Source organism: Fomitiporia mediterranea (genome assembly GCF_000271605.1).
Source record: "Fomitiporia mediterranea MF3/22 unplaced genomic scaffold FOMMEscaffold_12, whole genome shotgun sequence".
Taxonomy (NCBI): Eukaryota; Fungi; Basidiomycota; class Agaricomycetes; order Hymenochaetales; family Hymenochaetaceae; genus Fomitiporia; species Fomitiporia mediterranea.
The window spans coordinates 428,346-453,038 of record NW_006760397.1 but is presented as its reverse complement, the minus strand read 5'-3'; the positions used below and the strand labels follow the sequence as shown (position 1 = coordinate 453,038).

The window sequence follows — 24,693 nt, the reverse complement described above, 5'->3', positions numbered from 1 at the left end:
AATAAAGCCAAAATTGTGCCACAGATCCTAATGTATTGATTCTATAATAAACTTAGTCATAGAATCTTATAGAGTTGTAACATACATACAATAAAATAAATCAAGTTGACAGATTTGTATATTGTGCTTCTCTGGGCAGATCAGTTAGTAGATTATAGTATGAGACACAGATAAGAAGGTAATACCCAAAAGAACTTGACCTGCAGTATTTTGTTAAGTTGGACTGTGAAGAGAACTATATGTGATTGACAAACCTCTTTATCTATTGTGATAACTAAAAACAGTGTTGCATATGAAAAGGGAGATAATATGAGATGATATTCGACTACATACTAGTATCATAGATCAATACAACAGCAATTGCCAAGGCACAGAGTTGTTGTATAGAAGTTGAGTAGATAATTTCTCCTGTTAGATTCAGATTGAAACTTTCAGTGTTGGCACAGGGAATTAAAAGCATTTTGACCCTCGGCACTACAGTATTGATTGGAGAGAGTGGGTCTGAGCCTTGAGGTGCCTCTTTATACTCTATGCAGTCATTTTATTGTACTGCCAATGTGGGTGTGCTGTAGAAAATAATTGTGTATCAATAGATCATGGTTAATTAGTAGGTCAGTTATATCTATAATACTCAAAGAACGTGACATTAACTAGTTACTACTTAATACAAAAGAACTTGATACACAGTTGTTACAGAGATATGGTGTAGTAAAGCTACTCTTGTGTAACCAGGCTTGAGCTTGATTCGGATAACATAGCAGGATTGATTTTTTGATTGAAGAACTGTGTAAATTATAAGAGAATAACAACTATAGCTGATGGAGCCAAGACATTAATGGCTTGGAAAAGAATTGATTATCATGATTTGTATTTCATAAGATCTGATGCACTCGCTGATGAGATAAAGGGAACTTGAAATAGGAATGTTTGATTGAGGGTAGATGCAAGTAATGTATCACAATCGGAAGAAAGCTGATGTATTCGATTCGCATGTATTGTGAGCAAATATAGTTCGAGTACACAAATCGATGCAGTTATACATCAAAGGAATAGGAGTGGTTAGAAAATTAATGCCAATATTAGCCCTTCCATGTTCATCCAAAATCAATGCCTTCAAACTAGAGTTTAAAATGAGATAAAGGGCTTTATTGAGAACAAGAGAGCACCGCTTGCCGTTCTCAAAGTTCCAGAGCTGGTTCCTTCCATCAGTAGCACTCCACAGGTGAATTACTGTTCCAGGCTATAGTAGCACAATCCCCATTGCCCGACATCAATAATTGGCCGATATCACATCCAACAAAATGACTCACCGTTGGGTTACCATGGTCGGAAAGATCGAAGTTGAATCCAGTGCCAGGGAAGAACACGCGCCAAAAGTTCTGATCTTTACCGTTGCGACGGATAGCCCAGCGCGTCGGAGACGAGCTCGCAATGATGCGCGTATAATCGTTAGGTGCATCTTCAATGGCTAGATAGAGGTTGGAAGCCTGGCAGAAAATCGTCTGGTTGTCATCTGAGTCGGGCTCGCTGACAGTCCACTGGAAATAAATAGTCAGAACGTTGGTCCAGTGAATGGGAGGGAGATGAGGCGGACCTGCTGATTAGCCTGACCGTGAACAGTGAAGCCAATAATAGTGCGGTTGTCGCCACCAGAGAGGTCGAGCGCAGTACCTCCCTTTGCGTTGACGATCTTGTACGTGCCTGGAGCAATACCCTGAGTCATGTCGTAAGTTATGTCGGCTGTCGAACAGGTAGTGATTCTAGAGAGTAGACTGAAGTCTGAGGGGTATGGATGCAAATGAGACCCGTTTTATATGCTTGAAGATGCCATTATGCCGAGCACGAGGCTTTGGCACAGACGTTTAGCGTTCCACACGGCGCAGAATATTCCGACTGCAAGGTTGAGACCCTCAATCTCGAATACGTCTCCTTCACGTCATTCTCCACAGCTTTACTCGATTAATGCATATAATGAAGGATATCACACGAGATTTATAGGAGATGAGTGGATCTGTATGCGAGACATTTCTTGGCCTGAGCATTAGTACGGGCATTTGTGATGTATAGGATGTGCCTTACCAGTGCTTTGAGTAATATTTACCGTCCACTTTGGTTCTAGACTGCGGTGTGGAGCACTGAAATGCTCCTAGTTAATTAATAATCAGATGCCTCCATCGATCAAGCTCTAACCAAAAGCCGAAGGTTGTAATCCTTATGTATCGATTGTTAGACTTACTTGATACTCACGGTTTCACAAAGGGATAAGCTACGTTGTCAGCTCCACTGACTCATTTGAGAATCCAAGAGGAGATGTGGGCGGAGAACATCATGAAGAGAGAGACAGATCTGGCTGGTCGGCAGCTGAAAGAAACGAGGAACCTTGAGGGGTCACCCTAGTGACGTCATCAACTAGACACCATTTCAAAAGAACTCGATTTCTACACGGCAGACTAATGTTCGTAAGAGCTTTAGATTCGCCTCACTACTAGAGGACAAGATACCGCACCATATTTTGACTAAACGAAAGCAAGAACGACTGCATACCACGTCAGCAGAAAGTCTCATCCACCAAGCGAACGGCGATAATCGTCCTCCGACACTTCCCATTAATAATTACACGCCGGACTTGATAATGTCCGCTGCCTTCTCCGCAACTCCATACAGGGTGCTACTCAAGTGTGCACTGACGTGAAGAGGAAGTACGCTCGCATCGACAACTCGTAGGTTCTTTGTGTCATATACGCGTAACTTTCCGTCTACGACACCGCCCAAATCACGTCGCATCATCGCCGCCGTACCTATCTCATGCCAAACTGCAGAAAACCCGTTGGGTGCCGGAGCTTGAATCCAAGCGACCCATGCGTCGTCCGCTCCACCGTTCCCATCATTTGGTACTACACCAAGCCCAGGCACTATTTCGCCAGATGTGATTGTATCAAACGAAGTATAGTTAAGGACTTTGCGGGATAGGCGAGTTGCCGCAGTCTGTATGATCAGGTCAACATCGACGCTGAACCAGTTTACGGTTATAACTGGTTTTGAAAAGATGCTTGTGCCGTTAATTGTGACCCTTCCGCGGCTGAAAGGAACAAGCTGCCACATGCTGATACCAAGACCACTACAAATGCAATCGTTAGTGAATTGTGTGTGTGTAATTAGCATAAGCATATTACGTGTCGCCATCGGTGAAGAACAGAAGCTCAGCAACGGGCGCTAAGTGAAAATATAAATCAGTACAAAGACGTCTTAAAATAGCCAGCTTTCTATACCACTGGTATTAACGATCAATCCGGCTTGTATGCCGAATATTGTCTTGAGAGCGTCTGCATTTAACCCGTATTCCGCCTGACTCTCCGCCCACGATTCATATGAGCTCATGATATGGTCTGCTATCTCGTTCCCCGTCACGCTCCCATTTGAACCGGCATTTTCGGAGAAGAGTTCTTTTAGCGATGGGTAGGCGATACAATCGGACGGACCAAGCCCATCCTCGTCGAATGTAGGCTGAGTGGACTGTCCGAGGTTACTCTTTGTTCGCTCCATGAGGTTTTTGCCGACAGTCGAAAGATTCACCCTGACTTCGACGCCGAGTGGACTCAGGACAGACGGGTCGCCAATACCGGATATCTGAAGTAATTGCGGTGTACCAATTGTACCAGCTGAAAGTATGACTTCCAAACGTGCAGTTACTGTAAAAACGTCGCCAGTGTTATCAGACTTCTTGAAATGCACGCCCGTAGCGGTCACGTTCGGCACTGATCCGGAAAGGATCACGTTGGTCACCTGGTGATTAATGAGAGTTATCCAATTCGTTCGCTCATTTTCAACTGGCGAGAGATACGCCGTGGCGGAGGAGGAGCGGTGATCATAATCGTTCGGATTTATCGAATTAGGCGTGTAGCTCACACAATTGATATTTCCACCATTCACGTCCGGACAAAGCTTGATTCCGGACAAGTTGCGCACAGCATCGACAAATGCAGGTTGTTGAGGACCTCCAAACATGGCTTGCGGGAAAGCAGCATGAACAGGCCCTACAAAGCCATGGAACTTATTGACACTGTTTGCACCCTTTGCGCGTTGAGCATCGTCGGGAGGTGTGAACGATTCCGACTAGTCAAAGAAGATTTAGTCAAAGTCAAAGGGAGTTTATTAGATATCCGAGGAGCAAATCTTTTCGCGTACCTTCTTCATATATTCAAACAGGGAGTCGAAGTTCCAGTTCAAGCTCGCGTCTTCTTCGCCCAGAAGCTGCGCGAATGCGTCGTATTGCTCCTTCATACCCCGAGTCCATACGGCCCCATTAATAGAGCTACTCCCTCCTAGAGTTCGCCCGCTAGGATGAATATCCGGAACAAAGTTAAATAATCTTGCAATTTACCGATCAAGTCAAAAGAATCAGATACTGACCCTAAGATGTCCCTACCCAAGTCCGTTTCCCAAGTCCATGTCAGGCTTGAACCAAACGCAGTCCCATATTGTGTAACGTCATATACGCTCTTGTTTGTTCTGTCGTCGTTCCCAGCTTCAATGACGAGCACGGTTTTCGCGGAGTCCTCAGAGAGACGTCCAGCAACAGTGAGCCCTGCGAGTCCACCTCCGACGATAATGTAGTCAAAAGTTTGACCATTCGCAGAGCTGGCATCCGTAGTGACTCCAAATGCACGCTTGTGCAATGGTAGCGATGCCAGGGCAAATATAGACAGAGATAGGGAAAGGATTCTTTTAACAAGCGTAGCGGGAGTGCCCCAAGTACTCTCTCTTATTGAGACATCAAGCAAGTATCTACCTTATATACTACATAGTGGAGTCCAATAATCCAAGACATTCCAAGTACAGTAATTCTACATAAGGCAATTGGGGATTTCCTAATCCAGAGCACAATCTAATACTCCCCTTCAAGCATTAATTAAGAACTAAGACTGTATGCCTAATAGTTTGTTTAGATGCTTGATCTGCAGGATGTGGAGAGCCTTTGTAAGGATGTCTGCTAATTGGTTCTGTGATTGAACATAGCATACATTGATGTATTTGTTTTGAATGTAACATTGCACAAAGTCTTTTTGTAAATCAAGATGTTTAGTGCAAGTGTTGTATGTTATTTTGTCAGACTTTACAGTCTTTATTACACCTTGATTATTGCAATAAATTGTAATAGGTGCTGATTCAGTCTGTAGTACTTCTTCAGTGAATTGTTTGAGCCAAATGGCTTCTTGAGTAGCATATGCCAGTGCTTGCAACTCTGCTTTGTAAACAGATAGTAGTACCAGGTTTTGCTATTTGCTTGACTAAGATATGGTTGATTTAGCTAATTGAAAGACATAGCTGTTTATTGCTTTATGTCCTTCTGTCATTTGTCTGTCTGCATCACAATAGCCTTGTAGTTTTAAGGTGTTTGTGCTTCCAAGTTGAAGCCAACAATTTGTTGTATATTTTAAATACACAAAGCAATGTTTCACTACTTTGTAGTGATACATTTGGGGCTTTTGTAAGTAGTGTGCTAATTGCCCAGTAATATAGAATATGTCTGGCTGTGTACAGTCTGCAACATATCTTAACAATCCTACCATATTCATGTATAGTATTGTTTCATTATTACTTTCGTTTGTATTGTACATGTTGTTTGTATCATTAGATAGATCTATTCTAGGAGTAATAGGTGTTTGTAGTACCTTTTCGTTTTTGAAGTGGTAATGCTTGATTATACTTTCAATATAATGCTTTTACTGTAAGCTAATCATTCATTGAGGTCTATCTTGGCTTATTTCAATACCAAGTAACTAATGTATTTTGTTACTGTCAGTAAATACAATGTGTTGTCTTAATGCATGTTTAAATGCTGTTATTATAGTAATAGTTTTGCCAATAATTGTAATATTGTTGATGTGTATAAATGTTACAAGAATTGTTTTATTATTTTGTTTCTTGTAAAATACAGTATGATCATAGTTAGCTTGTTCTAATCCAATCTTGAGCAGTAGTTTGGTAATCTTCTTGTACTATTGTCTACCTGCTTGTTTCAATCTGTATAACACTTTATTTAAGCATAACACCTGTCCAGGTTTAATATCTGTAAGTAGCCTGCCTAGTAGCAGTTTCACATAAATGAGTTTGTCCTCATTTAATTCTCTGTAAAGATATGCAGATTTTACATCTATCTGATGTATTTCATAGTTCTTAGATGCTGCCCAAGATAACAATAATTGTATTGTTGATAGTTTTGTTACTGGAGCAAATAAGTTGTCAGAATAGAAGTCTATTCTATTCTTTTGAGTGTATCCTTACACTACAAATTGTGCTTTATATTTGTCTATTTGGCTGTTAGCCAGTCTTTTGATTTTATAGACAAATTTTGTTCCAATTACATTTGTATTTGTAGGAGGGATAGCATATATCCACATGTTTCATTGTTGAAGTGACTGTATTTCATCCTTCATAGTTTTGATTTATTGTTCTTTGTCTATACATGTTATAGCATTGTAATACATTAATGGATCATTATAGACTTTGTTGAGGAATTTGTTAAATTCTGTTAGATACATAGTTAGGTTTATATTGTCTTTGTAATTTAAACCTATAGTTTGTTTAACCAGTCTTTGCTCTTGTGTAGAGCATTGTATGACAGGTTCTTTATCTTTATTATTGTTATTAGGAAGAGTTTCATTATTGTTTGATGTATCATCATTATGATTATTCTCCCCTTCAATCCTAGACATTAGTTTGTCTATGAATTGTATGTTGCATTCAACAGTAATTTTATTATCATAGCACACTAAGTGACCTTTACTGTTGTTATCATAACCTAGCCATCATGTGTGTTGGCCTCTAGGTTGTAGTTTATGTGTTCGTTCGTTTTGTATGATACAATATACACTGAATTCTCATATATTATCTATTTGATAATGTTTGTTATACTGTTTGTAATATGGTGTTACAAAATTAATAGCAACTCTTAGTGTTCTGTTATGAATAAACATTTAATATTGTACTACATATACTCAGAATTTCATAGGTAACTTTGCAGATAACAGACACATATGTACACTGTTAAAGATAGTCTTATGTATATGTTCTACAACTCTGTTCTGCTGTAGTGTATTGTGTACTGTTAATCTATGTATTGTTCCTTGACTTTCAATGTACATAGTGAAGTCTTTACTTAGGAACACTGTATTGTTATCACTTTGGAGAGTTTTAACTCTTATACTGTACTGTATAAAGAGTTTTGTTGTATGCTTTACATATTCAGTGAAAGCATTGCTTTTATACTGTATAGGTAGCATAGTTACCCATTGTGTAGTGTCATCTACAATGGTAAAAAGATATTTGTACTTGCTATAAGCTTATACTAGGGCAGGTCCCCAAATATCAATATGGAGATGATCTCTATAGGATTGTACAAGAGGTGTTGTTTGTATTTTTGGTATTTCATTACATTGTATGTTTACTTTGATACAATCTGTACACTGTGCATTTTTATTGTCTGTTATTCTTTGACTTATAATCTCAGGATACTCTTGTATGAGTTTGTACAAGTAATTGAAATTAACATGACTCATTTGTTAATGTAAATCAACAATAGTGATTGTATTAATAGATCGTTTATTATGATGAGAAACTATCATATACAAGTTATTTCATACATGTATTTCACCAATCTTTGTATGAGTAAGAGAATAAATAATACATTCATTGTTTGTTTTCATTAAAACATATCCTGCTTTGTATAATAGCACTTTACTAATGAGCATGAAGTTCAGATTAGGATGATAGTATATGTTTTGTAGTGAAATTGTATTCACCTTTGTATGCTCATTAGCTTTGTCTTGTAGTTTTACATTAAATGTCATCACTCTACTTTTGGTTTGAATTGTAATTGAACTCCTCAATAACTTCTTTTGTATCATCAAATGAGTTCATGAAGTTGTCTACTTGTATAACACTATCCTCTTGTACTTCAAATGCTGAAAATACGTTGGATTCAGTAGATAGAGCAGATTGAACAGGTAAGCTGCTAGAACTTGATACTAAGACTTTTACAATTGTAGACTCTAGCATTAGTGTTTCATTAATGTCTTCAATAAATACTGTTTTGTTATTGTCTCTAATGCATACTACTGTATTAAGTGTAGGTTGAGACAGTGTAGTAGTAGTAGTAGAAGCAGTAGCTGTTTGCCTATACTTTTTCTTTCAAGCTTCTGTTGTTTTGCTTGTTAGAGGATTTCAGCAGTCTTTTAACATATACTCATACTTATTACAGTTATAGCATTTAACTTTATTGTAAGGCTTTGTTTTGCCTTTAGTTACACTTTTGCCTTTTGTTTGTAGGCTGTCTTGTTTAGTATCTTGTTTTGTTTGAGAGTACTGAGAATGATACTCAGTATATGTGTTTTGTAATTTGTGTATCAACTTAGCTAGTGTCAGAATGTCTTTCTGAGCTGCTGTAACTGTTGGTAGTTGATTATAATAGGTAATCTGCCTGTCTAGCATTGTTGCTACCCATCTATACTCACAAGGAGTAGCAAGGTTAATCACTGAGATGTACATATTGTTATTAGAGGCTTTATTATGTGTAGACAACTACCTATAGATTTGTTCAATGTTGTCTAACGTCTTATCAAACTGTGATACATACCCTTTTACTGTAAACAATGTAGATATGTCTACAGCATGTGTCATTGTTGTTTGAACATTGTATTGTTCAGAAAGCACCTTCATGAGACTTCTAACACTTGTATATATTGTGAAGTTTGTATAAATTGTATCAGTTATTGTTTTCATTATACAATGATACAAAACATTACCTGTATGTATGCCAGCATCATTAGAGGAAGGGGGATTGTGCTCTAGATAGTCTAAGAGCATTATAGCAGCAAGTGTACTGTGTATACACAAGTGCCATATCTTGTATCCCTTTGCACCAGCCAACTTTTCTGTTCCCTCAAAGAACTTTGTAATGTCAGAGTCCTTCATCATAGTGTTAACAAAGGTATGCACTGTAGACAACATTGTAATGGGTTTGGGGGGGCTGGCAGGAGGCAAAGGCATTCTGTGAGAGTGAGTGTGTGGGGGCATTCAATAGGCATCAAGGCTCATAACCTTTTAACAAGCATAGTAGGAGTGCCCCAAGTACTCTCTCTTATTAAGACATCAAGCAAGTATCTACCTTATATACTACATAGTGGAGTCTGATAATCCAAGACATTCCAAGTACAGTAATTCTACATAAGGCAATTGGGGATTTCCTAATCCAGAGCGCAATCTAATAGATTCGAATAAGCCTAGTCATTGGTAAGGCCAGGGATAGGACAACGACGAATGGGCCAAAGGATATTCAAAGTGATTTCAGAGCATATAAACGATTTTGATGACCGGAAGAAACGGCGATTAAGCGCGGGGTTATTCCTCGCGCATTCTGGTATGAGCGCGATGAATTCGGGCCGTCGGACTCCGTCATTTACATAGTACTTAGTACAAACAGCTTCTTCGAGACTCAATGGCAGCCCTGGCTCGTATTTTCAAACGCATATGCGACCACATCGGTACTGGAGAAGATAAGAAGGGCGAACAGCGCGCACGAAGACTCGCGGTAAAAAATGGGTCCGAGAGAAGACCATGCACCCACGAAGGATTGAATTACGCTGAATCACATAGCAAACAGAGAGCTTGTGGAATGTTCCTGAAGAGATACACAATAAAGACGGAATACAGCTTTCCGGACTTCTTTTTAGAGCTTTGTGGACCAAGATAATTGTAGATGGGGTGAAGACAGTGTCTCAAGCCACATTCAGCCATTGCATGTCAAACCCTTCTACATTTTGGCAAAAGTACGTAACAGCAGGCCGAGAGAGACGGAACAGATACTGCAGGTTAAGAGCTGGCAATTTGAAGTTTATGCAATGTGATGACGGATGAGAGCAACTTGCGGAAAGGACCCGCTGATCAGCCTGATCAGCCTTCCAAACTTAGTCTATCACGTAATGAAATTGGCAAAAACAGAACAAACATCCATCAATGCAGTCATGGCCTCATGCACTCTGGAGTCAAAGCATGCAAACATATTAATTCATACAGGCCTTGTAAAACGAAAATTCAGCCAGTCAATAATGGAACCACATGTCAAGACGCTACATATGTCTAATACCACTGAGCCTACACTGTAGTTCGCCTTGTACTTTAGGCAACACTAGCATTCCCTGGCCATCACCAAATCGAACACGAAAATGTATTGGAATTTACTGCTAAAGACATATATTTTTTACATATTGTGGATCCTTATATTCGCTTATAAAGTCTACATGTAAATATATTGCCTTGTCAGACTCTGCACGTTTTGGTGATGTGCTTTTAAATTGTAAGTTATTGATAATCGAAAGTATTTGCTCAAAATATACCTTCATTCCTGTCTGCTTGGTCAAATTCTATATTACTCAGATTCTTCATGCAATAGCTTGTGCCTTCATTCAATCCATACTTTCTGGCCTCCTTCAAGTTGATCAACGTCTGCTTCCTAATATGCTCAAGAACAACGGGTTTCCAGCTTGCTTGATGAAGTCCACCAGAAACTTGCTGTTGATCTGTAACTTGAGCTCTATGATACTTAGATTCGAACACGTTAGCGCCCTGGTTGCATACATTAAACCTTCACCGACACGAATACTCTTTTACTTACAGAATGAAATACATTGCTTGATCCTGAATGAGAACTCGGACAAGCCGGAATCTTTCCAGTACTCCGCTGCTTTTTAAAGTGCGAGCATCATGAGAAGTGTCCCATATATCATAGGAATCGACCTGAGTGTATATGCCACTACGCCATCTTTAAAAGTTTTTTGCTCGTACCAGTAGGGATCCGAGCGTACCGTATACGGGTACGACCGTACTCTGTACGGGTCTGTACGGGGTACGGTCGTAAAAATACGACCGTTTTTTGAGTTCTAGGGCACAAGTACGGCTACGGTGTGTACCGTATACAGCCGTATACGGTAATACGCTTGTAAATACAAATTTAATATTATATTAATAGAAAGAAATAATTAATATACTTTAAAATCGTTAAAAAGGCCTATTATTACTTTATATGTATGTCCCTATCAAATTAGCACTTGTTATGCCCATTTTCATCAATATATTCAGTAAATCTGAAATATAATTTGTATGAAGTAATAAAAGATAGTCACATGACTAACTATTTTGAGAAGATAAATAATATAATATTAATACATTGACCCCAAGATTAGCTAAATTTGGTGTTTTTATGTATAAAAGGTATATTATAAGGTATACAAAGAGAAGAAATAGTTATAAATTGTGCTACACATGTTATTAATACTGAAAATCTTCTTTGGATGTCCGTACTCTGTATACGGCCGTATACGGCCGTATTTGGCCTAATAGGATACGGGATACGGCCCGTTTTATACGAGCCGTATTTGGTGTCTCAAAGTCCGGTACGAGTACAGATCGTACCGTGACCGAAACGTGTCGTAACCGTACTGTACGGTACGATTCGGATCCCTACGTACCAGTCTATAATCCCGCATACAGTAACATTGTTTGCAAAAGCTACAGTTGTCACTGTTTTATGATGAATATAATCCAAGTCTGCAAGAAAATAAGGCTGAAAACCTACAGCCTTGTGCTAATATTCTATAAACGATGAAAGAAAATTGAGACTGCTTCGAAGGCTAAAAACGTCATAAGGAAGGTCGCTAATTTCTTATCTAATCTAATATACGGTCAGTGCGGGAAACTTTAGTATTCAACTACAAACCTCCAGTATTAAGTGCAAAGACTCGAACCATAAGAACATCTATGAGAATAAAATATAAGAAATATAATTCGCACTAAATACCACGAACACGTACAGTCCATCAGGACAAGATTAACCCAACCTTACAAATGTTTAGAAGAATACACACTTTAACTAAAATTGAAACCTACAGGATAGCTGATATCTCCAGGTCGCAAATTTGCCTGTGCCATGTTAGGCTAATGAAACGAATTATGTACTGTGTGACTCACATCTTTAAGAGAGAATTGTCAGTAATTATTTCGACGAACAGACTCGGAAGACTCACATGACATTGACAACCGGTGGGTTATAGATTGCCACTTATACAGTATTGAAGCATTACAGACAAATTGCAAATAACCAAAACTGTTTACTTACAAAATGGACTCAATATTGCTCTGAAAGCACCAATATATCTGTTCTGAAGGCCTGTCAGTGCATGGTTAGCACTGGTAACATACAATTTTGCTCTTCAACCCACCAAGGAGTAGACCACAGCTATTATCTTTTGTTTGTTATTTCCCTTCTAAACAGACATGAGCCTCTAGTGGCTGCTCAAGCAACAGAAATAAAGTACCTAGAAAAACTTGACCTATTGGGTGACTTCCTGTAGGATTTTGGAAGCTTCCAAAATCCAAACTACTTGTACCTGTCTTATAAGCAAAATAAAAAAAATTATTCCAGACTGTAGCAAATGTTTCTGCAGTTGTTAGATCATTTTGATTCTATTTCACATAAGGCAACATCTGACACATTTCTGTACAAAAAGGGTATAGATAAGATCTGTATGATCTTACTTATACCTTTTAAGGCAGGTACTTGATGGATGGAATGACTTTCTACTCTGAAAGGGGGGGGTCAGACCCCCCTTACAGATTTTCAGACTGGAAGACAACAAACTACATGTGTTATTGGTTCTCATATTGCTTACTCTTACTACCCTTTGCTTATATTCAGACTACTCCTATTCCAGTACCTTTTTAACCTGGAAATCCTTCCAAAAGTCTACAGGAAGTCACCCATTGTAATTAAGGTAGACGAAAGATAAACTCGACAAGCTGTGTGAATCTGAAATGTATGCGTGGGAAACACTTGACTCATTTTGACTCAGCTGCCATCACATCAAACGTTAACTTTAATCTGTACCTCTCATCCTGGCCTTTCCTACATTTTACATTTTTAATGTTTTTGAGGATGATTAACCTTAGGCCCAGTGGCCCAAGACGAAGGCGTGGTTAAAAACAACTGTCTCAACAGCGCGTACGTTGGGGGTTCCCTCTCACCGCTCTGTAGTAAATTGCTTACAATGCTTCCTAGCCTACCTTCGTGTTCAATCGATTTCGGCTGCACCCGCCGCGGGAACCTTCATAAAACCCTCGAAAATTTCGTGGATCGATATCGCTACCAATATGTACCATAAAAGCTCTCTGACTTGGTGAGCTTGCAATGTTTTTCCTCGACGTCCGTCTTTTGCATTGACCTCGGAATGAACCCCTCTGAGGCCGTGAATGTTATGCAAGCCAATCTGTAAGTCGACTTTCTTGCCCTTTACTAGTTCGACATTTAATATTCGGGGTGGCAGGACGAGCATACTGGATGTTTCCGAGCAGCCTCCTACGAGTTTTATTCGTTTTTGTCTTCAACTGGCTCAATACGAGCGCTAGCAAAGTGAGTACTTGTAACTTGACGAAGGTTCGGCTTGGTTTGGATTCCTGCAAAATCTGGCACTCATCCTCAATCGATAGTGCTACGGGGCGATCCAAGCGTTGTCTTTCGACTGTCGTTGTTGGGAGTTCTGGTCCGGTTGCAACGTACTCGGCTCTTCTCACTTGGATAATGTTCTAGGGTGGTTGAAGCTCTGCAACCCTACCAAGCTACTGTTGTCTAGCACATCGTCTTGATCCTCGTCTCTCGACGTCGCTTGCGCCAATCAAGTTATGAGAAGGCTTGACTGATCACGAAGGATCAGCAAGCCAAAAAGCCGACGCCGAAGTGGGCGTCGCTTTTATATTATTACAGGGAGAGGGAAGCCTTTGGCCGTACAGGAAATGCGAAACAGAGAGAACCCAAAAGAGGAAACAAGCAGATACAAATACAGGTACAAGTACAAGTACAGAGCAGGTCGAGGATATGAACTGCTGGCAGAAGGACGAGGAAGGAGGAAGGAGCTAGTGGTGCGGTCGCGGAAGTAAGACAGCGGAAAGTGGAGACAAATGTGTCGAAAAGTAGATGTCGAAAGTGATGAAGGGCTATCGCTGACGTTGTGCAGATACCTAGTTCTACAGTCCCTTAGCACGTCGCTGCATCGGAGGACGCTAACGAGCAGCTAATATACACTCTGGAAGACACGGATCAACGGGGAATAGCGTTGGAGGGACATTATCTAGCAGAGCGCTGACGACTTGCTTACGATGGTCGAAGTCCATGGACGCGTTAGTGCCGTCGCACTAACAAGAAGACAAGCACAGGGAGCCAAGAGGACGAGCGGGTCCATTTTGCGATTCGCCACCGTAATTGAGGTGCGGAATGATCTCTTGGTCGTACCCATCTTCCTATGGACAGCCATTGAGATGAACGATTAAAACACAAGGATTGCATATAGGCCTGACGCTCGAGATTGTATGGAACCGTTTATTGTATCCATTCCCACATAGTCTGACTAGCAAGGTCTGTCTCCTCGCCATGCTGTAGAATTGTGTGAGGTGAGACGGGGTGGGATGGAGGAAGAGACGGAGGGCTGGGAGCTCTCGACCTTCTTCTGTCGCCAGGGATGAAGGAACCCGAAACATCGTCTTCGTCCTCGTCTTCGTCCTCGTCCTCCTCCTCGTCCTCATCCCGAATGACCATCAACTCATCCGGTGGTGCCGCTTCCTCCATCATTCCCGGAAGGACAATTACAAGGGACCTGTCGAAGGTTTGGTCGTCTACGGACTGTGCACGTGGTGTCTGAATCGGTGTCGAACCGACCGACACGCTTTTATCCCTGTGTGACCTGTCGTCTCCGGTCATCAACTCCGGTGTACTCCGGTTACTGTCAAACGGGAACGTGTCCTCGGTCGCCAGTTCATATTCTGGCATCACTGGACTCCAATCCCATACCGGGGGTGTATCCCAGAGGTAATCCTCCTCTTCATCCTCCAGTTTAATGAGTGTGAAGTCTACCCCATTAGCTAGCGGATCTCCTAAACTCGGTTGTTCTGATGCACGATCTGGAGATGGCGACCTCGTAGTCCTGTTTCCCTCGTCACTTCCCGAGTTGGCGGGACCTGCGGGAAAGACGACGCTGCGTGATCGCAGCTGACGGACGTTGGTCACACCAATCGTGTTGTCTAACGATATTGAACATGCGTTGGATGGCCCCGCAGCGGCGTCCTCACTAATATGCCGCCTCTTCATTGGCCTTGCCTCGTCTTCTTCGCCATCCACGCACTCGACTGGGCGTTTGCCGCCTACGCGGACAGCACGATCTTGGGTAGTCGCCCTTCTGCTTTTTTTGCGGGTCCACCCATGGCCACGCTTTTTACGAGCCTTCGGCTTGGGAGGGGGCAGGGAGGAGACTCCCAGAAGTTCTGGGCCTTATGTCAGCTCAATGCTGCACTTACGTATGGAGGACTAACTCACCTTCACGAGAATTTTGCGGACTTTCGGTGGAAGATCCCGAGGTCTGTGGCTGGCTGTCAAGGACCTCGGCTGAATAAAGATTTTAATGAGGAACTTCGACTTGGAATGAGGAAGACGACTTACTATTTCTTTTACATTTCGTTCCGACGACTTGCGCAGTTTGGGTGTTAGAGGACTGGGCCTCTATAGTGATGTTCGGTTGAAGAGCACCGACGCTTCCCGTGGTGGTGCTGAAGGCATTGGTACGGACGTTGGCGGAGCCTTCAGCCGCATTGTTATGGACGGCGGTGCCCTCTCCGGCCATTGATTGCGGGCCGCTTCCAGATTGCGCAATATGCGAACGCCTTGAATGCGTTAACGACGTCCCATTACTGACTGTCGCTCCCATGTTTGCGGACTGAGTGGCTGCCAGTTGCTTCCGCATTGCGCGAGTGAGTACCATTGTGCTCTGTTGTGTAAATGACGCGCGGAGGGGGGGAGTTGTTCCGAGGAACTCTTGTTGTGTGGGGAGTGGGGGAATTGAGCTGAGTTGGTTGGCTTTGAGAGCCACGCTCTTTATATGATTTCACGATAGGGTCTGAGCCTCATCAAGACACATCAGTACAATCTAACCATCTTCGTTAACCATTATCTTCTAGGCCTCATCATCGCCTATATTCAAGGGCGGTTATTCCCGAGGCCACGATCAGTGAGTATTGAAGGAAATGCAGTGCAATTTTTTGACGTGCATGGTCTGGTTATATTTTTCTTTTCTTCTCCTCTGGGACTGCCTCGTGCTTTCTCCCGATCCTGTGGAGAAGAATGGAGGAGGGATTATGGATTGATGGGATTCGATTGTCTGCAGTTTGCATGACTCTTATTCTTTCGTAGCCGAATTGTCGAGTGCTAGTCGTGCTTCCGGTCAAGAGATATTGTCGTAAGATCCGGACCTTGAACGATACAATTGTACTTCTCCCTTATGACTCCTCGAACGATCTAGGGTTATGGCGCCGAGGACACGTACGGCAACTATTTGTTTTGGCTTTATCCATAGATTTTTCTTTAGAAAGTACTTCCGTTCGACGTTGAGGAGTCTGTCAGCAATTACTTGTGAACGGCGTGGAGGACCCTTGATGCATTCTCTTAATCTGGGTACTCCTGACTTATAGGTCCAAAAGGAACAAGGCGCATGTACACGAACTAAGCGCAACGCTTGAGCCTCGTGTTTTGACACTCAATATATTCCTTTTTTTTAATCTTGAAAAATGAGAAATACCCGATTCATCCTCTGTTTTTGACTCATTCCCCTCTGTTCTTGCTGAGAATTTTACACCAACATGCTAGAAGCAACCCACTGGAAGGTGGAACTGGGCAGGAAAGCGGGATCAGTGCAACGAACGGTCATCACACTCATTCTATATTTAGAAGTTCACTTTTCGTGGCTCAAGAGCGTGGGAAAAGGAACTTCGTTTACGCCATGATGCGTTGGACAGTGATAAGTATAATAGATACTTATGTGTGCTCATGTACGTTACTAGAATCATTTATGTGGATGATTATTGACTTTGGCTTTAGTTGGTAAGTTAAAGTTTGTCCTTATTTTTCCCCCCCAAGTAGGTAAAAGAGAATATTGGGAGGCTCAAGTGGCAATACTGTACAATATAAAAGTAAGCAGAATTTACATCCCCTCCCCCCACTCTTTCCATCTCTCTCTCTCTATCACTTACTACAGTCGCTCACAGAACGTATTTTTCCTCGTCATTTTGTGGAGTTGCAAGTCGTGAGACCGTCTCACGATTTGCAACACCACATGATGAAAGGAAACACTGAGACCGGGTGCGATGAGGGAAGAGATGGAGGGCTGGAAGCCCTCGACCTTCTTCTGTCAGCAGGAATGAAAGAATCTGAAATATCTTCATCGAATTCGCCCGTCCTCATCCCGAATGCCCATCAACCCATCTGGTGGGGCTATGTCCTCTATCATTCCCAGAGGAACAATTATGAGGGATTCTGCAAAGGAATGAACATCCACCGACTGTGTGCATAGTGTTCTTATGAGTGTTGAGCTGACCGAGTTACTTTTGTCCCTTTGGAATTCGATTTTCCATAGGGATAAAAGCGACTGTCACATAACCTCACTTGTCAATTCAATTTTCAGCATCAGCCGGCTCCAATCACAAGGCGGTGGTGTATCCCAGAGGTGATCCTCCTCTTCTTCCTCCATTTTTATCAGTGAAAAATCTACCCCAATGGCCAGCGAATCTTCTATCGTTGGTGCATGGCCATGATGTAGACAGTAGAGATGGTGACTGTGTTGTCCTACTTTCCTTGCCCCTTTCCGAATTTGTAAGGTTGTCGGAAACGATGATACTGCGCGATCGCAGTTGAGTTGGTTCGACATCGATAAGAACACCACGTGTGCAGTCATTAGCTCCGGTGTGCTACGGCAGCTGTTGTGCAGGAATGTAACCTTGCTTGCTGGTTCAGTTTTCTACATCAGCATGTTCCAATCACAAGGGTACAGTGTGTTGTAGAGGTAATCCTCCTCTTCATCACCCATTTTTATCAGTGTGAAGTCTACTCAAATGGCCAGAGTATCTTTTATCGTCGGTGCACTATAAGGGGACGGAAACCTCGTTATCCTGTTACTCTCGTCCTTTCCCGAGTTTGCAAGATCATCAGAAAGGATGATGCTGTGCGATCACAGCTGCTTAACGTTGGTTTCACCCATCGTATTGTCGAAAGAGAGAGAACAGGCGTCAACTGGCCCTGCAACGGCGTCAATAGTACGCTGCCTCTTTGTAGGCCTGCGCTGGTCTTCTTCGCTATCCACGCCCTCGACTCGGTGCTTGCCTCCCAGCCTGACGGCACGACCTTGGGTAATCGTCTTGCAGTTTTCTGCGACTGCAACCATGCCCACGTCTCTTGCGAGCCTTCGGCTTGGGAGGGGGTGGGAAGGAAGCGTTCAGAAGGTCTAGATATTATGTCAGCTCAATGCTGCACTTACGTCATCAGGAAAATGTCATGTTTCTTGTAATTTCTTATAGACTTTGTAAAGTAACATATGTATTGTATATACATTGTAAAGTAATTGTAAGGTTTTTAAATAAATTGTAAGTTTTAAATAAGACATGTTAATACATATAAAGTCTATATAAGTTCTAAGGATGAATAAAATCTATTACATGTATTATACTAACTTTGTATGACAACCTAAAGTATTATGCTTGTATTATATTTAAATTATAATCTTAAAGAAAATATTATATTTATAATATAATAATGTAATAATAACTATTGTTAACTTATACTTTATATAAAAGATGTAAGATTACTTATTATATCATTATTATCTTAATAAGAGTATACTATGAGTATATAATATGTATATTATACTTAGATTATTTATACAAATAGTTTGTAATATTTGTATAAAATATTTTATCTACTTGTAATCATTACATTAGTGTGTTTATTTAGAAAGTTATATACATGTCATATTACTTTTTACTATATTACAAAGATCAACAATTTTATTTAATACTTAAATACAATATTTAAAATGTTCTATCAGTTGGTGGCTGATACTTAACTTGCTTATGTAATTAACTGCTGAAGATTGAGAGCATATAATAATGTACTTATGTGTGCTACTCTTTCTCTTCAACCTCTACCATCTCTCAAAGTCTAACCCTCTGCCCTACCACCATGTTGTTACTTTTGTCCTCTCTAGTCTTCCTCCTCTTACAAGTGTCCTACTAGCTGTCACTCTGTCTTTAGTAATGTAGACAATAAACATTACTACACTTGTCTCTCTGATCTACTATTGTAATGCCTGTACTGAATCCCAGATTCTGTACAACTGACTACACTGTACCCTCCTAGTCTCAACAATGTAAAATGTAAGCAACTGGTTCACTTTATAATAACCTGTATAATAGTTACTCATCCCTCTCCTTCCAACTTTTTGTCCCCCTTCTATCCCTTCTACTCCTTGTTCTACTGATTGTGTTGCCTCTCCTTTATTATCCTCCTTTTTTTACATTTGTCTACCTTTTTGCATTTGCATTTGTATTCACACATCTGTATTATTGACCAGTAGTAAACAACTCCTTTAATAATTCTATATATCTATGTACTTCTTCCTACTCTGTAGTGTAAGTAATAATTAATAAGTACAAGCTTACAATAATGTCCTTATACAACTATTCCTATAGTACTACCCTCTCTCTAATACTGTATGTGTTTGTCAGTAACAGTGTAGAGGGGACCTGAAGGCTCAGTAAGGGGACTCAGGCTACAACTATTCTACACAATAGAAATACAGAACACAAGTACTAGAATATAGACAGACTTTACAGAACAGACAGAGAGTGAGAGTGAGACAAGAGTAGAGTATATAGAGTGAGTCTAAGAGTACAGGACTATCTAGAGTAAACAAGATCAAGACTACAGGACCAGTCTAATCTTGTATACCTATATATACTAAACTATACAAGAGTACTTAGAGAATAGTAAGCTACTAAGAATGACAAGCTATAAAGAATGAAAGAAAGGAAGGTTAAAGATAAAGGTACAAAGAATAAAGGGATAAATAAAGGGTAGAAGACTATAGAATAAGTAAAGAAAGAAGGGGTGGTCAAAGGAACAGAATAATAAAGTAAGGAGGAGTAGTAGTAAGAGTCAGTCTACATATAAGTTATAGATAGTACTCTTGAGGGACAGAAGTCCTGAGTTCTAGTACAGAAGAGTGTAGAACCCTTAAAACTGAAGGTATAAGAGTAGAGAACTGTAACATTACCCTCTCTCTAAAACCAATTGTCCTAATTAGTAAACATTAGACTTAGTTAGTAGCTTAAGTATAGGTTAGAGTAGTAGGGTTTGAAAATCTGTAAGGTAGAGTTAGTGTAAAGCACCTAGATAAAGTTGATAGAAGTCTTAGATTGTCTTAGTAGTATGAGTAAGATTTTTGGCAGGTTCCTAAGTGTGTTCTTTAACTAGGTACCCTTTCTAGTAAACAAGGAACTTGAGCTTTCTACACACTAACTTAGTATCTACTATGTACTCTACTTTGTATTCTAGTTTAGAACTAATAAGTTCTAGTAGAGGTAGTAGGGGTCTTTGTTGTAAGGGAAAACCTGGATTGTAGTACTGAGACAACAGAACCTTGTTAAATACTAGGTGTATGTACTTCTATATTGCTAAAAGTTAGAGTTTGTAGACAGAGGTACTAACCTTCTTTTTAATGACAAAGGGTCTGAAGTACTTGTTGTCCAACTTCTTCATTAGACAATCTGTAGTCAGATTAGTAGCTTTTAGTATAACTTTGTTACTAGACTAGTAATCCTTAGCTACAGATTTCTTCTAATTATAGTTCTGCTTCATAACCTGTACTACCTTCTTTAAAAGAGCTTATGTATCCTCCCTAGTCTTGTGTATCTGTTCTACAAAGTCTGTTGTAGATTCAGAACTACTGTTCTAGTTCAGAACTGTCCCCTAATACAAATGTCTTCTATAGTTAAGAAAGAACAGGGACTGTCCTGTTATAGAGTGTTACTAGTTATTGTGTATGAATTCTGTTAGAGCTAACTATTCAGACTAGTCTGACTACTAATGATTGATGAACATTTAGAGATAGAGCTCAATCTCCTGATTAACTTACTCAGTTTAACTATTAGTCTGTAAGTAATATATAGTAGAAGGGTTCCTTTGAATTCTAAGAAGTATGTATAAGTCTTACATGAATTTTGACTTGAATTACAGTCTACAATTGTAAATGAGCTTTCAAGGGAGTCTGTACAACTAGAAGACATAATCCTAATAAATGTGTACTATACTTTTAGAAGTGAGTTCTGTTTAGGTTGGAACTGTGTAAACTTACTTAGAAAATCAGTCAACAATTATACAGATAGTGTTGTAACTCTAAGACTCAGGTAGTTTACTAATCAGATTTTTAACAAGTGTAGTAGGAGTGCCCCAAGTACTCTCTCTTATTGAGACATTAAGCAAGTGTCTGCCTTATATACTATATGGTGAAGTCTAATAGTCCAAGACATTCTAAGTGTAGTAACTCTACATAAGGCAATTAGGGATTTCCTAATCCAGAGTGCAATCTAATACTCCCCTTCAAGCATTAATTAAGAACTAGGACTGTATGCCTAATAGTTTGTTTAGATGCTTGATCTGTAAGATGTAGAGAGCTTTTGTAAGGATGTCTGCTAATTGGTTCTGTGATTGAACATAGTATACATTAATGTAATTGTTTTGAATGTAACATTACACAAAGTCTTTTCATAAATCAAGATGTTTAGTGTAAGCATTATACATTATTTTGTCAGACTTTACAGTCTTTATTACACCTTGATTATTGTAATAAATTGTAATGGGTACTGATTCAGTCTGTAGTACTTCTTCAGTAAATTGTTTGAGCTAAATGGCTTCTTGAGTAGCATATGCTAGTGCTTGCAACTCTGCTTTGTAAACAGATAGTAGTACCAGGTTTTACTGTTTGCTTGACCAGGATATGGTCGATTTAGCTAATTGAAAGATGTAGCTGTTTATTACTTTATGTCCTTCTGTCATTCATCTGTCTGTATCACAATAGCCTCATAGTTTTAAGGCATTCATGCTTCCAAGTTGAAGCCAACAATTTGTTGTATATTTTAAATATGCAAAGCAATGTTTCACTACTTTGTAGTGATGTGTTTAGGGCTTTTGTAAGTAGTGTGCTAATTGCCTAGTAATATAAGATATGTCTGGCCATGTACAATCTGCAACATATCTTAACAATCCTACCATATTCATGTATGGCATTGTTTCCTTATTACTTTTGTTTGTATTGTACATATTGTTTGTATTGTTAGATAGATCTATTCCAGGAGTAATAGGTGTTTGTAGTGCCTTTTCGTTTTCAAAGTGGTAATGCTTGATTATACTTTCAATATAATGCTTTTACTGTAAGCTAATTGTTTGTTAAAGTCTATCTTGGCTTATTTCAATACTAAGTAACTAATGTATTTTGTTACTGTCAGTAAATGTAATGTGTTGTCTTAATGCATGTTTAAATACTGTTATTATAGTGATAGTTTTGTCAATAATCATAATATTGTTGACATGCATAAATGTTATAAGAATTGTTTTATTATTTCATTTCTTGTAAAATACAGTATGATTGTAATTAGCTTGTTCTAATCCAATCTTAAGCAGTAGTTCAGTAATCTTCTTGTACCATCATCTACCTGCTTGTTTCAATCTGTATAACACTTTATTTAAGTGTAACACCTGTCCAGGTTTAATATCTGTAAGTAGCCTGCCTAGCAGCAGTTTCACATAAATGAGTTCATCCTCATTTAGTTCTCTGTAAAGATATGCAGATTTTACATCTATCTGATGTATTTCATAGTTCTTAGATGCTGCCCAAGATAACAATAATTGTACTGTTGATAGTTTTGTTACTAGAGCAAATAAGTCATCAGAATAGAAGTCTATTCCATTCTTTTGAGTGTATCCTTGCACTACAAATTGTGCTTTGTATTTGTCTATTCAGCTGTTAGCCAGTCTTTTGATTTTATAAACAAATTTCATTCCAATTATATTTGTATTTGTAGGGGGGATAGCATATATCCATGTGTTTCATTATTGAAGTGACTGTATTTCATCCTTTATAGCTTTGATCCACTGTTCTTTGTCTATGTGTTATAGCATTACAATACATTAATGGATTGTTATAGATTTTGTTAAGGAATTTGTTAAATTCTGTTAGATACATAGCTAGGTTTATATTGTCTTTGTAATTTAAACCTATAGTTTGTTTAACTGGTCTTTGCTCTCATGTAGAGCATTGTATGACAGGTTCTTTATCTTTATTATTGTTATTAGGAAGAGTTTTATCATCATTTAATGTATCATCATTATGATTATTCTCCCCTTCAATCCTAGACATTAGTTTGTCTATGAATTGTATGTTGTGTTTGACAGTAACTTTATTATCATGGTACACTAAGTGACCTTTACTGTTGTTATTATAACCTAGCTATTGTGTGTATTAGCCTCTAGGTTGTAGTTTATGTGTTCATTTGTTCTGTATAATACAATATGTGCCAAATTCTTGTATATTATCTATTTGATAATGTTTGTTATACTGTTTGTAATATGGTGTTGCAAAATTAATAGTAACTCTTAGTGTTCTGTTATGAATAAATGTTTGATATTGTACTGTATATACTCAGAATTTCATAGGTAACTTTGCTAATAACAGACACATATGTATACTGTTAAAGATAGTCTTATACATATGTTCTGCAACTCTGTTCTGCTGTAGTGTATTGTGTACTGTTAATCTACATATTGTTCCTTGACTTTCAATATATGTAGTGAAGTCTTTACTTAGGAACACTGTATCATTATCACTTTAGAGAGTTTTAACTCTTATACTGTACTGTGTAAATAGTCTCATTGTATGCTTTACATATTCTGTGAAAGTATCACTTTTATGCTACATAGGTAGCATGGTTACCCATTGTGTAGCATTATCTACAATGGTAAAAAGATATTCATACTTACTGTAAGCTTGTACTAGGGCAGGTCCCTAAATATCAATGTGGAGATGATCTCTATAACATTATACAAGAGGTGTTGTTTGTATTTTTGGTATTTCATTGTGTTGTATGTTTGCTTTGATACAATCTGTACACTGTGCATTTTTATTGTCTGTTATCCTTTGACTTATAATCTCAGGATACTCTCATATGAGTTTGTACAAGTAATTGAAATTAATATGACCCATTTGTCAATGTAAATCAATAATAGTGATTGTGTTAATAGATTGTTTATTATGATGAGAAACTATCATATACAAGTTATTTTGTACATGTATTTCACCAATCTTTGTATGAGCAGGAGAATAAATAATACATTCATTGTTTGTTTTCATTAAAACATATCCTGCTTTACATAATAGTGCTTTACTAACGAGTGTAAAGTTCAGATTAGGATGATAGTATATGTTTTGTAGTGAAATTATATTCACCTTAGTATACTCATTGGCTTTGTCTTGTAGTTTTATGTTAAATGTCATTACTCCACTTTTACTAAGTGTGAATAACAATTTATTCACAATTGTAATGTTTATTAGGGTTGAGTTCCAAACGTTTGTAAGATGGAACAAGTATGGAGTAGTGTGTACATTTGCACCAGAGTCTAATATATTAATACAATGTATTAGTTCAGTATTATTGTAATGTATTGTATTGATACATATGTTTGGATTATAATTGAACTCCTTAATGACTTCTTTTGTA

The 24,693-nt window shown here is 39.1% G+C and overlaps 4 protein-coding genes across 4 annotated transcripts; all 4 read right to left on the bottom strand.

Annotated features, from left to right (window-relative positions):
* Positions 1-955: 955 nt before the first annotated feature.
* Positions 956-1,723, bottom strand: FOMMEDRAFT_112963 (ricin B-like lectin; the record flags this gene model as incomplete). The annotated part of the gene is made up of 3 exons (XM_007270183.1): positions 956-1,240; positions 1,311-1,538; positions 1,595-1,723. 3 exons carry the CDS (start codon positions 1,721-1,723, stop codon positions 956-958), a joined length of 642 nt encoding a protein of 213 aa, XP_007270245.1.
* Positions 1,724-2,613: 890 nt separating this feature from the next.
* FOMMEDRAFT_160464 (FAD/NAD-binding domain-containing protein) lies at positions 2,614-11,985 on the bottom strand (the record flags this gene model as incomplete). Its single annotated transcript, XM_007270182.1, has 10 exons — positions 2,614-3,118; positions 3,174-3,213; positions 3,270-4,113; positions 4,186-4,322; positions 4,382-4,761; positions 10,475-10,591; positions 10,673-10,810; positions 10,863-10,894; positions 11,359-11,517; positions 11,944-11,985. 10 exons carry the CDS (start codon positions 11,983-11,985, stop codon positions 2,614-2,616), a joined length of 2,394 nt encoding a protein of 797 aa, XP_007270244.1.
* A 3,457-nt stretch (positions 11,986-15,442) lies between these two features.
* On the bottom strand, positions 15,443-16,117 carry FOMMEDRAFT_22951 (uncharacterized protein). The gene has a single exon (XM_007270112.1). It carries the CDS (start codon positions 15,855-15,857, stop codon positions 15,498-15,500), a length of 360 nt encoding a protein of 119 aa, XP_007270174.1. The 5' UTR covers positions 15,858-16,117; the 3' UTR covers positions 15,443-15,497.
* Positions 16,118-17,309: 1,192 nt separating this feature from the next.
* FOMMEDRAFT_160461 (uncharacterized protein) lies at positions 17,310-18,406 on the bottom strand (the record flags this gene model as incomplete). The annotated part of the gene is made up of 4 exons (XM_007270181.1): positions 17,310-17,404; positions 17,534-17,872; positions 18,100-18,368; positions 18,402-18,406. 4 exons carry the CDS (start codon positions 18,404-18,406, stop codon positions 17,310-17,312), a joined length of 708 nt encoding a protein of 235 aa, XP_007270243.1.
* Positions 18,407-24,693: the final 6,287 nt, after the last annotated feature.

Bases quoted from the DNA above. Each gene is read 5' to 3' on its own strand.
- FOMMEDRAFT_22951 (XM_007270112.1), bottom strand. From the start codon at position 15,857: ATGGTACTCACTCGCGCAATGCGGAAGCAACTGGCAGCCACTCAGTCC.